Genomic DNA, 14858 nt, shown 5'->3' with positions numbered 1-14858 from the left:
TTCCTCCAGAAATTTAAGAATTAACGTGACAATTTGAATAATATTAAATATACTCTTTACTTATTTCTAAATAATTTAGAAGAAAAATAAAGGATAGTACGCCATCTTTAGTAACAATGATATTTGCTTGTAGCATCAAATTTGTATTAACGTATGTTGTAGAAACACGAGCACTAACCTCCTTATCTTCTGTTTATGTTCTGCATGAAACCAGATTCTAATCTATTTACCTATTGTAGCTAAGTAGAACCAGTAGAGCAAGTGTAAAGTGGAAGTTTATTTTTCTTGTGGTTCTAAGGGTAGTACGAAACACTGACAATTTAAATTTAAAAGGGATAGAGTAGGAATTAAGGATATTAAAAGATCAGGCTGTCAAAAAGCACACTTTAAAATATTATAGTTGCTTAATTATTGTATTACGAAAGTGCAGTATTTCCGGGAAGTACATATGCCTGGACCTAACTAGTTTCTTATTAGAACGATTTAGTAATGAACTTAAGATTAATAATTATCAAAGGGATCCGTATGTGCTCGATTATGTTCGATACATAATTGAATGCGCCTCCAGGGTCTTTGAGACTTTCTTTTCTCCAAGACTGCGGGTGTAATCGTAATCGTACCGAACGCAGGAAACCGCTGTCTTTTTTGTCGGTGGAGGCTTATTAAATCGTTCCTTAAAGTGTTCTTTTGTTTTTGCTTACATCATACCAAAATTTGTTTGTCAGATAGATGGCAGTGTTGTTGGTCATGTCGAACATGAACTACCTGATGTAGTTCCTTCCGTGTGCTTCTTTATACACTTTAAACAGTAGTGTTTAATATACATTTCAAGATACATTAAACTATAATATTCATGCTAATACGCCAGTGTTGTGGTATTCTTTCAAAGACAGAAGTTAGTTTTGTGTGCATTTGTAGAAGTGGTGAAGATACTTGTAATTTAGTGCAGTTTAAATACAAATTTCAACACAGCTTTATTCACTTATTATCAATCAGTATCTATGGTAAATAAAACAATATTTTCTATACAAACAGCAGATGGTCCTCCAACATATGATGGTAATTACCTTCCCTGTGTGAGGACGTTCAGGAACCCACACACTCGTAACTAACCACTCTTCAAAGAAAAACTTCGTCCATTTCAACGCACAGAATGATTGAGTGAGGTAAATTCAGACCACCAGCAATGAAACAACAATAACAGTGGCAAGAATATAAGCTACATCAACAAAAACAAACATTAATGTTACTAATATTACTAATAAATATAATATGATGCACTAAGATATAGAGGTATACGGACTTCCCGGACATACTGTAAAGAGAAAAGTTACAACACAGACACATGTTCGTGCAGTTACAGTAAGTGCTCAAATTGCAAACTACAGTGTCCAAACTTGACTCGATGCTTTACATTCCTGGTGAGAGCTTCCAGAGTATTTACAGGAGTTGTTGACAAGCTATTTCAATTTCATGGTACAGTTGCACTAGTGACTCTGTTTCTGTACGCTATGTTCTTGACGGTCCCCCCTAATTAAAAAACCCAGGGGCGTTAAATCAGGTAAACAGGGTGCCTGATTCATCTGGCCCCTTCGTCTTGTCCAACGTCCAGTACAATGTTACCTACGGAGGTGTGCACATTTGCATGAAAGTGCGCCTGGACACCATCTTGATTTAGTCCCTGTGATGATAGCCCGTACCAGACGTAGAGTCCTGGAGCATTACTACTTGCTCGACATGAACATGTGGATTTGGGGGGGGGGGGGGGTCCATTACACACAGTTATGACTTAATTGTGCCTCATCACAACGCTATTTTGCATACAAAATTAGCGTCTTCCACCTGCACAATAAACCGTTCCGAAAACTGAACTCTTTCTGGGTCGTCCTCATTGAATACATGCGATAGCTGTGGAATGTAAGCTGTCCATTTTATCCTGTGCAAAATACAACTTAATTTGTATTACTCACTCCTGTTTCACGTGAGCATCGTTGTGTTAGTTTTTTTGGGGGAACGTATGAAAACATTTTTAATACCTGAGCAGGCTCTGCTTCAATTGTGACTGTACGAGGTCGACCTAATCTTCCTTTACGCATATCCATCAATATTCCTTTCCTTTCAAACTCATCGCGCAAGTGAACAGTTCTAGGCATGTTGGCATTTCAGTTCCATATTCCCCCCTCCATTGTTGTCGCACTTCACAAACATGTTCGAACTTCCAATACTACTTCAGATTTTTTTTTTTTTTTTTCTTCGCTGTTCGAATGACAGCTGTATTTGCACCATCACTGCACTTTTCAACTGATTGGATGGCATCACACCGATTAACACTAATGTTATGTTCTGAAGGATAATACTAGATGTTGAACACGTAGCTAACGCGAGTTGAAGCGTATCGCGTGTATAACTTTTTTTTTAAAGTGTATACATATTTTTAACAACTCGGTATAAAAAAAATCACAGAATCAGGATAAAATTGTTCTATGAAGTGTAGGTTAGAAAACAATTTGGAGGCAGTATATCCTGGCATATCAGCCTAAGATGATGACTTCCCCCACTAGACTAGTAAGACATACTCCAATGGATAATTATCGAAGTCCCATGCACTTTAAAATCAGAATGACGTAATTCTGTGGCTGAAACTCCCCTATCCCAAAACGTGAAATTTCAGTTTTACTTATCTTAAAACGTTAAATTTCGAAAGTATAGTATTTGAGTTTGCCAGTTTACAGAAAAAAGTTGCATCTGAAAGTAGGATATTTCAGAGTATAACTATGCAATTCTAAATAATATTTCAAGTGTGTGTGTGTATATATATTAAAATAAAAGTAATGTACGTATTTAAGTAACATAATTGACACATTTTTCAGTATATTTTTAAAGTATAAGTATAGCACTAAATTTGTTCAGTTGCACCTATGAGTTTTCCTGAACTGTCTCAGTCCCGTATTCTGTGGCCTTTGTTGATATTCTTGTATGGTTCTTTATTTTCTCATACATTGTGTTTTATGTTCTTCAGGATGAAAATGAAAATGAAGAAGCAGACGAGGAGCTGAATCATTCAGTCGCAATGGAAACTGAATCCGTAGAAGAAGAATCCTCAAATTTAAGTGCGAAAGGTAGAAAGCATCCATTCTTTCAGAGATCTGATTCTACATTGTGTCTTGGGTGTCCACCACCCGATCCGTTCGAGACACCAATGTCAGAAGCTCTTCCTTTAGCAGATCAACCTCATCTACTTCAACCTAATGCAAGAAAGGAAGAATTATTCGGTATTTTGAAGCAGCCAATTACTGTTCCTTCTTCAGGTATGTTGTGGAATTATTTTGTATTTTATGTGGAAGTAAATGAGAGCAGAATTCGGTCATACTCCCAGAAGGAGGGATTACGAGCATGTGTAAAATTCGTTCTTTCTTTTACGCATATAATACTACTATCTTGTTTGAGAGTGATTAGGGATAGGTCAGTAGCATTTTAAAAAAATACACGAAAAGAGTGCACTTGTTGTGTGAGAGAACCTAGAACAACTCGAGTCAGTTTCCCAGCAGTGCTGTATTGTTGGTATGAGGGCTCAAGGAAACAGCCTTCAGAATTCAGAACAGCCTTCTTCATTTAACTTAAGGTGCCCTATTAGTTTGGAGGCCAAACAGCCGGTGCAATTGAAAAAAAATCCCACATTCTAGATTAAGAGCATTCAGAGACTGGGCCACCCCGATACCCGAAAATTTCCGGGTGGGCCCTGCCCTCTGCAAAATCACTTTAAGATATTGCTCGATTAGCTATAACTAATCAAAGCTCTATTCTCGTTCATAGTAGCCAGTGGCGTAACTAATGGGTCCACAGTGCTAGCGAAAAGAGGGAAGAGGCACTACGGAAAGGGCCCCCCTGCCCAAACTTGTTGAAAAATTAATATAGACAATTAAAAAAGTCACAGAAATGTATGTGTATCTACATATAAGTTACTAACTCGAAAATGTAATCTCGTCCATAATTTATGTATTCAATAATGTGATGTTCAGTCGATAACATATAAAAAGCATGGAATTGATTCTCCTACGGTAAGGAAATTGTGTTAGACATGGAGTTGTTGGACGCGAGTGGTGGTGATAAGTAATGGTCCCTTGAGCACAGTGGTGTCAGAAAACGGGCCCAAAGCTTCAGAAATCGGGCCCGAAGTTTCGAGCTTGGGTCCCTTCTATCCACCATTGAAATATGTGGTTCATGGACGTGGGAGGTGGCAATGAAAATGTCGTGGTTCCCTGAGCACAGCGGTGATGTCACAAATCGAGCTCAGGGCCTGGTGTCCCCAAATATCGGGCCCCGAAAGCATAGGGTCGAGTCCCTTCTATTCACCAATGACACATGGAGTTTTTGGACGTAGTTGGTTGCATTGGAAAGGGTTGATTTCCTCTGAGCACACCGGTGTCATTAATCTGGCCCCGGGGCCCGAAGCCCAAGAAATCGGGCTCCAAAGGATGTTCATTTCATATTCTCCATGCTTTTTGCTCACAAAAGTAAGTTCACATATCCTGCCTAAATGTTATTCAACCGAACATTACAAGACAATACTGTGATGCTGTATATCAGTAAGGGACAGCGTAATATATTTGATATCGAATAGAAGGGTCCTGAGCCCAAACATGTGGGGCCCGAATTCTTTTATTTCGGGCCACGGGACCGATTTCTAACATCAATGCTGTGCCCAGGAGACCCGATTCTTTCCAACGTCACAATTCGCGTTTGCAACTCCATGTCTAACACCGTTTCCTGACTGTAGAAGGATTTTCATGGAATATTCTTCATGTTTTATTCAAGAGTAACAGACATTACAAAGCTGTGGGAATTAACAGAGCATTAGATTGGGACATTTTTTATCGTGTATATATATATATATATATATATATATATACGATAAAAATATACTTATACATATAAAGTACACGGGAAATACTGAACCCCACTGGAAACGCAGCACTCCTTTCTTGCAAATCTTTATTTTTTTAACTTAAGATTTTTGTTTTATTTTTACTTGTTTTCAAAACTCGGATAGAAGGATATCTCCATTGCTGATGCAATGATGTTTTTTTTTTTTTTTTTTTATGGAGTCGATAAAGAGAAAGGGGGATAGCAAGATGGGGTTTCTGATTTGGTGTACCTAACAATAGTACATTGACGGGAGCCCATTTGCGAATATTGCGAGGAGTTAGGGGGACGCGATCTTAGTTACATTACTAATAGGAACATTGAAATAAAAATAATTTGAATTATATTTTTGCGTGTTATGTGCAATAATTCAACATAAGGAAATGTATTGTTTACACAGGTCATGTGGATCTTTAATACGAAAGCGCTCCCGAAGCAAACAGGTCACGGAAAGATATTACAATTAATCATTGTTGTAACTTGAAACCCGATTAACGATGAGCTTTCTGGTATTTAATTAACACTTCATTTCACAGCGATTAGCAATAAAGCATAATCTCATTCTGTCCAATCTCTAGAAAATTAATTTTACAATCATAAAATAATACCTTTTTATTATTATTATTATTATTAAGTTGCAACACTGATTGCTTTACTACCATCTAAAACCTGGAAAAGATAAAAAGAACTGCCCTCATTGTTGTAACCCAAACTTGTTCTTTTCTAAAGGTAAAATTGAAAACGTTAAAAAAAAAAAAAAAAAAAAAAAAAAAAAAAAAAAAAAAAAATTAGCTAAGTAAACACTATTCGGAATATTCTAGTTCAGTTTTAGAATTCCGCTACGTTTGCGAACCATTGCTAATGGCTAGAACGTAGAGTACGCAAATACCTGCATATTTGTGACGCCAAAACTGTAGTAAAGATTATGTTCAGTATGCGATACTCTAAGCTTAGAACTGTTTCATTTCGCGAATTTGGTTTTCTTTAAAATCTTAAAGCAATGGAATATATATATATATATATCTTTCATTCATTTATTTATTAGTTTTTTTGGATGTCAGCGACAAAGGAATTTACTTCAATAGAAATAACAAGGGAAAGACGTTACCCACAGCCAGTGTCGAATTAATCCGCATGGAGGCCTCCAAGCTATTCGAAACCCCTCCCAGAAAAAATAAAAAGAAGTAACCTATAAAAAGTAAAACCCAGATGAAACGTTTGCTGCGCGCTCTACTGGGAAAGCAATAACATTGAACTAACTGTAAGTAGAAAAGTATGTGCAATACATTGGCCACTAGATTGGAAATAACCACCACTAGTATGCATTACACTACATGTATCGAAGTTCACACTCCAGACGTTTTATAGGCTGATAGAATAGCTGGAAGGAAATGAGGTTTTACAAGGGAAATTATCATTTTAAGTTGCTATCTGTGTAGGGAAAGAGGAAACTATTTGAATAGGCATTTATAGCATTTTTTACTCAAGCCCATCTCAAGACCTGGGGATGACGTCCCCGACGCACGCCTCCGGGCAAAGGGATTGGGAAGGAAACGCCGAGGGCCTTATTCGAGGTACCGTTCCGGCATTCGTCTGGTGTGACTGAAGGAAACTGAAAACCCTTAGTCAGGATGGCCGGCGGCTGGTTCGGATCTGCTCGCCTCGCTAATTGCCTGCTTCGTGAGAAGACGTACGACGCTGGGTGAACGCCGAAAAGTTGCAGTCCCATGCCGGTTAGGCTAAAAGAGGGTAAACAGAAGTCCGACGTTTTAAATACTAGACGGAACCGGGGCTTTCTGTACAGTTTATCTTTCTTTGAGTTAAAATTGAATGTAGTAGGAGTATCCTCACGACATCGTATTGATCCTATGGCCCATCTTCTGTTTCATGATTCAGTTTTTAGCTTTCGGAAACAATTTAAGAAAGCTTAATTGTAATCATAGTCGAGTTCATGGGCGGGGGGAGGGTGAAGGGTCGTTCTCCCTCGCCAGTGGAATTTTTCCTAGTATTTGCATTGGCGTATTTAGATAAGGGGCGGCAAAGGAAGCCCTTATGAAGCCCTCTTAATCAAGGCCCTTAAGCATAATTTTCCGGGTGGGCCCTTGTACTCCCAGTCCGCCTCTGAAAGCATTCTCTTTCATTGTTTTCGTACATTTATTTATAACGAAGTTAGCCTATGGTCTTGGACTTTCGATAAACCCGCTATGTTATATCAGGGTGTCTGTCGGTCACGAAAGCAGAAAACGGTCATGAAAGTCACGAAATTGTTTGGGTCACTATTTTTTTTAACTGTGCAAATGTAAGTACAGATTGAAAAAATTTGTTCTATAAAACGTCAAAATTCACCACCAAAAATGTCTATGGTCGGCTTTCGACGCTACCAAATCACAAGCAAAATAAGTTTGTATCGCATGGATGAAAATTCGGCCTAATTCGCACCCAAATTCGCTCTTGAAAATGTTAGAAAATTTTTTGATTTGGTAAAGAAAAGGTCACGAAAAAGTCACGAAATTTCATTTTGGAATTTTAATAGACACCCTGTATATGTTGCAAATGAAACGAAGTATAATTTTAATTTAACGTCCCGTCCCATGGTTATGCTTGTTAGGCTAAAGCAGACGAATGATCAGTAATAGATAATGAATGATTATGAAAGTATTTTTCTTGCTCACCCATTGGGAATCGAACGCGAGACTACGTACGCCAAAGGCGCATGCTCTAGCCACAAAATCAGTGCGGGAAAGGAAGGAGACCGATATGTTACAATGTGATATGATATATGGGAAGATGTGAGGAATCAGTCGGCACTATATCCTCTATAGATGCGTGTTCTATAAAAAATTAGTAAAAAAACGTGGAATTGAGTCGGAAATCGAACCTGGGTCTCAGACTTAGTGTACCGGTACGTTAACTATTGTGTTACTCAGTCTATTCCATGAATAACTACACACGCTCTATTCTTTGAGGTCAGTCTTCAGACATTAGACTACATGGACTGTGCCACAGCTCATGTTGTGATTAAACTAACTATTGCTTCTTATGGAGCGAACTGGTTAGTGCATTGACTAGCATACGGGCACGTTAGGCAGAAGACTCACTTTAGTTCGATTCCCTTCCCACTTTAACACTTTTTCACTCTGAATGTTCATTGAATACTTCAACACATTTACTTAGTTTATTAGGTTGTTCAAGTCAAACATGGGTAACAATTTGTCTTAAGTAACATGGGTAATATGTAATAAGCGGGAGGTACTACAAAACTAAAATGTCAGTTTGTTTATAACTAACGTTGATGATACATTGCCAGAACTCTGGAAGAATGCTGACTCCATGAAAAAGTGCCTCACATAACCTTATTATTGCTGATGCGTAGAAGAGTAACTTTCAGCGTTGCGCGAGACTTCTTCCAAGTTATCACCATGTTTCCAAAGTGCCAGCTAATTATCAACAGTGATGGGTAGTAGTTAATAAACATATTGACATTCCAGTGTGGTTGTACTTCTTGTTTATTATGTATTAAGATAAATGCTTCTGCATGTTTGACTCGCGAGCCTAATACACTACATTTACTTAAATATACAAAAAAATAAATAAATAAAAAACGAGAAAAGACTGACTTCACATACGCAGTCAACAATAACAGTGAATATACTACGCACCCAACATGCTCTTTTGTCTTTAACTTTAGACTAATTGAACATATCACACTTTCTGTATTGTACTGAGTCTTTACGTTCTCTCTACGTCAAAGAAAAGTTAATTCGAATTATTCGACTCGTTCTAAAGATACGACGAAACAAAATATGATATATATGTACCGTCTATATGCTGGTAACTGTACATGGAAACTGTGGTAAGACATTTTTATCAATTTGGATCCTGTATCAGAAATGTTTATTTTAAAATAACAGGACAGTTTCTATATTTCAAAATGGTTTTGAGTTAAGAAAAGGTAAACTATAAGCAGCAAAACAAGCAAGTTCTGTCCTACAAATCACGGATATAAAAAAGAAAGGAAGGGCCTTCAGACTAGGTATTGAAGGGAGAGATTTTCCACAAATTCTCATTAAATGATCGCTAGGCTGCTCTTGGTGATAGTTACCCGATTACTGTATTCAGAAAGGACAAGATGAGCAAGATACTCTCATTGTAAGTCTACCTTTTTGGTTGACAGCATAATCTTACCTGTCTCACCTTACGGGTGAGAAAGAAAGGATTAGTGTGTGAATCAGTGAGGTTCAAGAAACTAGTTAAGAAAATTGAAAAAGAAGTAATCTGGGACGTCATAAGGAAAAGAAGTAAGGAAGTGAAAACAAGTGAGAAAGTGTCTAACGAACTTATGGAACATATAAAGGACGGTGTCAGTATTTTTATGAGAGAAGCAGTGATAAGAGATCTAAGAGAATGGGAAAGGAGTTTTGAAGAAAAAGTTAATACCAGATTAGCCAACAAAGGAAGATTGTTAGGTTGGAGAGAAGAAAAGGATAATAGGAACAGAGTGGTAGTGATAGGTGATATAGTTTTATCGGAAGAAGAGGAGAAGTGCTTAAGTCTAGGACATAAATTTAAGGTTAAAGAGGAAGAAGTGGACAAGAAGGAATTGGTGTACACAGTAGAACAAGCCATTGTAGACATAAAGGATAAGGACGAGAGAGAGAGAATAAGGAAAAAAGCATTGTCGATTGTTAGGCAGAATATGAACAAGAAGGAGAGTAACTTAAGGAAAGAAGAGAAGGAAGGACTGAAAAGATTAAGGAAAAGAAAGGATATCGTAGTGGAACAGGCGGACAAAGGAGGCGCGTTGGTAGTAATGGAGAAAGGATGGTACCAGGAGAAGCTAGGGGAGTTATGTGATCAGACATATGAGGAAGTAGGTAACAAGGACATGAAAGATGAAGTGTTGAAAAAGATAGTACAAGAAGGGAAAAAGGCGGGGATTAAAAAGATGATCAACGAAAAAGGAAGGATTCCTGTCATGAAAGGTTTTCCTAAAATACATAAGAAGGACGTGAAGCTAAGACCAGTACTGGACTGCAGAGGTAACTATTTTGAACCACTAGAGGAGAAATTAAGAGAGATAATGGACGAAATCAGAGAAGGACAAAAGACATGCAGAGTGAAGAACACGGAAGAATTGAGGAAGAGGATAGATGAGATTAAGTGGAATCAGGAGATGGTGTTAATGTTTAGTGTAGATGTTAAAGCCATGTTCACCAGTATAAGAAGGGATTATGTCATAAAGGCAATAGAAGAGGAGATGGAAGGGAAAGTTATAAGTCAGTGGAAAAAAGAGAAAGTCATAAGAGCGCTTAAGACTTTGTGGGAAAATAGCTATTGCATAATTAGAGAAAGACTAGTGAAGATAAAAGAAGGTTTAAGCATTGGATCCAAGCTGAGTCCAGTTCTAGCGGAAATAGTAATGAACAAGTGGGAGAAAAAAGTGACAGAACAAGCAGGAGGAAAGGTACTGTTCTTTTGCAGGTATGTTGATGATTGTTTAGGCATATGGACAGGGAATAGAAATCAACTGGAGAAATATGTTGAAAGTATAGAAGACCAAGAGAAAGGCATAAGGTTAGAATTAGAAGTTGAAGAAAATAACTCTATCAATTTCATGGATATGAAGATAGAGAAGCAAGGTGAGAAAGTGACTACTAGTTAGTATCAGAAACCGTGTTGGGCAGGTATTTATTGCCACTGGAGAAGTGATGTAGACAAAGCAACTAAGAAGAATTTCATTAGGAACATGGAAAGGAAGATAGAAAACATCAACAGCGAGGAAGAGGGAAAGAAAAAAGATTTGGAAAAATTCTACAAACAATTGAACAATAATGGATATAGGATAGAGCAGTTTAGGAGAAAGAGAAAAGAAGATAATGTGGATAGGAAAGAAGTGGTATGGCATTCAGAGCATAGGCGAAAAGACCGAAGTGCTGAAGAAGTTATTAAGAAAAGGTGGTGTGAAGACTTATAGAAAAGGAAGAGAAACTTTGTTGAAGTGCATAAGGAAGAAAAGGAAAAGGAAGGAAAATCATATAGAGGAGCAGGAAGAAGGAGTGATATATGAAGTGAAGTGTAGTGAGTGTGACATGAAATACATAGGGGAGACGGGGAAAAGGCTTATGGACAGATTAAAACAACATAAAGATGATGTTAGACTGAAAAGAGATAATAACGCTATATACAAACATGTGAAGGAAACGGGACATAAAATAGACTGGGAGGGAGCTAGGGGTTTAGAGAGAGAGAAGAGGAAGATTATTAGAAAGTGGAAAGAGGCTAGAAGAATAAAGAGAGAACAAGAGGAGAACCTAATGAATTGGACAAGCGGTATGAATATACACGAGCAATGGGAGAAATTGTTGGATGTGATAGAAAAGGAACAAGAAAAGTGCATATAGGCTATTAATATTTATTTATTTATTTAAATTTATATATTTATATATATATTTAGTTTTTTTTCTTATTTAATATTTTCTATTTGTTATTTACTTTCTTTGTATGTCATCTCATTAAAGAACTGTTAGAAAAAGTGAAAGGGTGCTTTATATTTTTCTGTTTGCGCGGAATTTACTTTATCCTCATTGGTTCCCTCCGACCAATGAGAGAGAAGAAGGGGCGTGGCCTTTCACTTTCTCATGTATATAAGATCTGCTGTCACCTGTCTTTTCTCAGTGTTTGTGTCTGATGAAGAGGACGTTAGGTCCTTGAAACTGTAACACATTGTAAGTATAGTTTTTAATATATTTCATTCTGCTCTGGTCAGAACTGTGTTTTATTTGTTACTCTACTTATCCAGAGCCATGGAGTTTGTTCATTATAATCTTACCTTTCGAATAAGAAACTCACATCTAAACAGGATGGTAGGTCTCTTGCTTATTAATACTATTTAGATATTAAAACGGATAGTATTTTTCTGGTAGGGAGTAATTAGTTGACCCTAATTATATGGAATTTGTGTTTCTTAGGAAGAGAATAGTCTTATTAGGGGAGCCAAAAGTCCAAATTTTGTATTTGATTTTAAATTCTAATATTTATCTAAAATTGTCAGCGTGTTATAAAATACTTATGACTGTCTTGGATCATCTGAGAAAGGATCCCAAAAAAAAAAAAGCTACATTTTTATAACCTGCTTCCATTGTACTGTACCGCCTTAACATACAACCACTTTGCCTTCCGCGTGACACACAAGTACAAAATATCGATTGTTGATTGCAGGTCTACGTTAATTCATTTTTCTAGTACCTATCCTGTTAACCGCCGAGAATATCTTCGGTAATGTTGAGATAGACTGCAGTGGTAAGAGACATTTCTTTCTCTACCTTAGGAGTGGTCGTGTGCATTTGCATGTGAGCTGAAAAATTCAGTATGTGTGCACTCAACATACTAGACTCATATCTGACATACGTGTATGTGAGTCAATAAACTGCACATACCACTTACTCACATTTGGTCTTCATTGATGGGAGTGACTAGTGTGTCTTACGTGCGTGACATTCTGCCCTCCGACATCTAGACACTGCTTTGGGACCCTATCTTCATGCATGATAACGCGCGTTTCCGTACCTGCAAAGCAGACTAGTGTACCCTATTCGGTATACACTTTCTATAGTAACCCACTAGATCTCTGGATCTACTTCTTATCGAGCACTGTGTGACGTGATGGAATTGCTAGACATTCAGCACTTGAACGACGGGCTACCTGCCCGAACAGCTGTTTATTGTGTGACCACTCGGGATGTTTTACGGGCACCATCACCTTCATATGTACTAAAATTTGGACCAGATCTGTGAATTACTACTGGATGTTCTCAATTGTTTTCTAACAGTGCAAAGAAAAGCTAGAAATTTAATTCCCTCCAAATTTGATCCTTATGTTTAACTTGAAACAATTTTCTGTGATGTGTAAGATAATAATGAGAGATGATCAATTACAGATGGTACATGATTCCTTGTTTGGTATACGTGTCTCTTATTAATGCAATGAAAATCTAGCAAGTGTGGAAGCAATATTAACTTGAAGTAGTATTGCAAACCGCGCTTTAGGTTTTTTAAGTTTACTGCAATCTATTGATTTAAGCTTAAAGATTTAAACAAAACCGAGAATAGCATTGTACTTCATTAATTCATGAGAGACACATTGTGGTAGTATAAGAATAAAATATTTTTTTGAAATGAAGAGATGAATAGTCATGATCTCAGTTTTTATACTATTGCTTTTACTAATAATAGAAAAGATTTGGAAAATAGGTTTGAAAAGTGTAAGTATGGAATTCTAAAGAATATGAAGAGTTATTGTTTTAAAGCTTACATAAGACTTGACGTTGTCTAACAACATCCCTTAAAAAAGATGATTTGGACTATTATTTTTTTTTTTTTTTTAGGCATTTTTAGTTACAAGAAGTCTTTAGTTTAGAACAGTTTTTCTTGTCATAATACGAAGTTGCCCTTTTGTTATGAGCTGTATGAGTTTTTTTATTGGAATAATTATTAAATGTTATAATAATTCACCTAATTCTTCATAAAAGGTTATACTTAATTTGTTAAACCTTTTTTCTGTGTCTTTTTACGCTTGATGATAAATGTAGCGGAAGTTATTAACTATTACAAACTATGTTTTTTCAGTGTATAATATTATATACTATTTTTGAAGTCCTAGCATTTTATATAAAAGCTACATTGATTAATTTCCTCTTAATTATTATATATTCTGTGTCTTGCCTTTCACAGTCCGTTAGATATTATCTCACACTATTATGCTGAAGATATTATGTTTCTTGAAACTATAGTAGATGAATATATCTTCCAACAGGTAGTGGTCCTCCTGGAACGTACAATCCTCTGGAAGTTCTACCAACTCGCTTAAGCTTGTCAGTGCGAACTGCAGATTCCAACAGCAGTAACAACCAAAACACATTCGGAGGAAGCGTACAACCATCTACATCGTTTAGTATGTTGGACAGTCGAGTGTCTGAAGAGAGAAGAGGCAACCCAGACTCTCTCGGTCTTCAGGCTCATTCGTCGTCACTTCGCTTACCTGGAAAAGAAAGAATGGAAGTTGGTTCGATCGACGCATTTGACAACCTAATTCAGCGTGAGGACAGAGCTTCTGTTAACTTAAATAGTGGCAGCCGAAGTGGTATGATGGAAAGCGGTGGATCAATTCCTTTGTTAGAAGAAGGGCCACAGGATTTATCGTTCAAAGATCAATCGGAGACTACTAAAATGGAAGTGGATGAAGTGAATTCGTTTGCACAGGCATCTGATATTGAAATTCGCTTACCATCGACGTCAGGAAGCAACGTAGGTAAAAGAGAAGAAAGAGAAAAACCCACTCAAGAGTTCGAAGAACCGGCAGATTTAAGCAAATCGGTATCAAATCATTCCAGTAGTAATCCCCTTTCAAGTTCATTTTTCAAGAAAGAAATCAGTAGTGAGTGTACACAAACAGTCGAAAACCTATCTTCGCCAAGTGTGTCAAATAGTTCTTTACCGTCAGTGCCGTCAACTGCAGATGAAAGGAAAATGGTGGAACAGAATAGAGCTCCAATCATCGTTTCCCCAAGAAAAACTGCAAGTGATGCTCATGCAATAGGGGAATCTGTTAGAACTGCAATTAAAAGTGTGATAGTCAGAGCAGGCTCAGCTGCTAATTTCACTTCGGGTGCTGGATCCAGTTCGGTGCAGCACATGGTAAGAGCATAACTATATTTATATGATTATTACTGACTACTTAGTTGCACTTTTTTATTTAACAGAAGTGTGCTCACCGTGATCTTTACACTGTAAACGGATTTAATATTCATCAAACATTGAGTTTTTATTTCACTGTCAGATCGTGAAGGAAACGAAGTTTAGTTGGAGTAGGATGAACTGGAATTATATGTACAAAGATGACTGTCTACACCAACATACTATAACTTCCTGTAAGCATA

At 37.1% G+C, this 14858-nt stretch overlaps 1 protein-coding gene across 3 annotated transcripts in view; it reads left to right on the top strand.

The window, feature by feature from the left end:
- Window positions 1-14858, top strand: part of hyd (E3 ubiquitin-protein ligase hyd) — a 168152-nt gene that overhangs the window by 115264 nt on the left and 38030 nt on the right. For all 3 annotated transcript variants that reach the window (XM_081769459.1, XM_081769460.1, XM_081769457.1), the window contains exons 33-34: window positions 3020-3308; window positions 13736-14616. In XM_081769459.1, coding sequence (XP_081625585.1) covers window positions 3020-3308; window positions 13736-14616 — 1170 coding nt within the window. The remainder of the gene's footprint in view (window positions 1-3019; window positions 3309-13735; window positions 14617-14858) is intronic.

Source organism: Thermobia domestica, chromosome 8, assembly GCF_964235325.1.
Source record: "Thermobia domestica chromosome 8, izTheDome1.hap1.1, whole genome shotgun sequence".
Taxonomy (NCBI): Eukaryota; Metazoa; Arthropoda; class Insecta; order Zygentoma; family Lepismatidae; genus Thermobia; species Thermobia domestica.
Note: the sequence above shows the minus strand (reverse complement) of the source record. Positions and strands in the feature narration are given on the sequence as shown.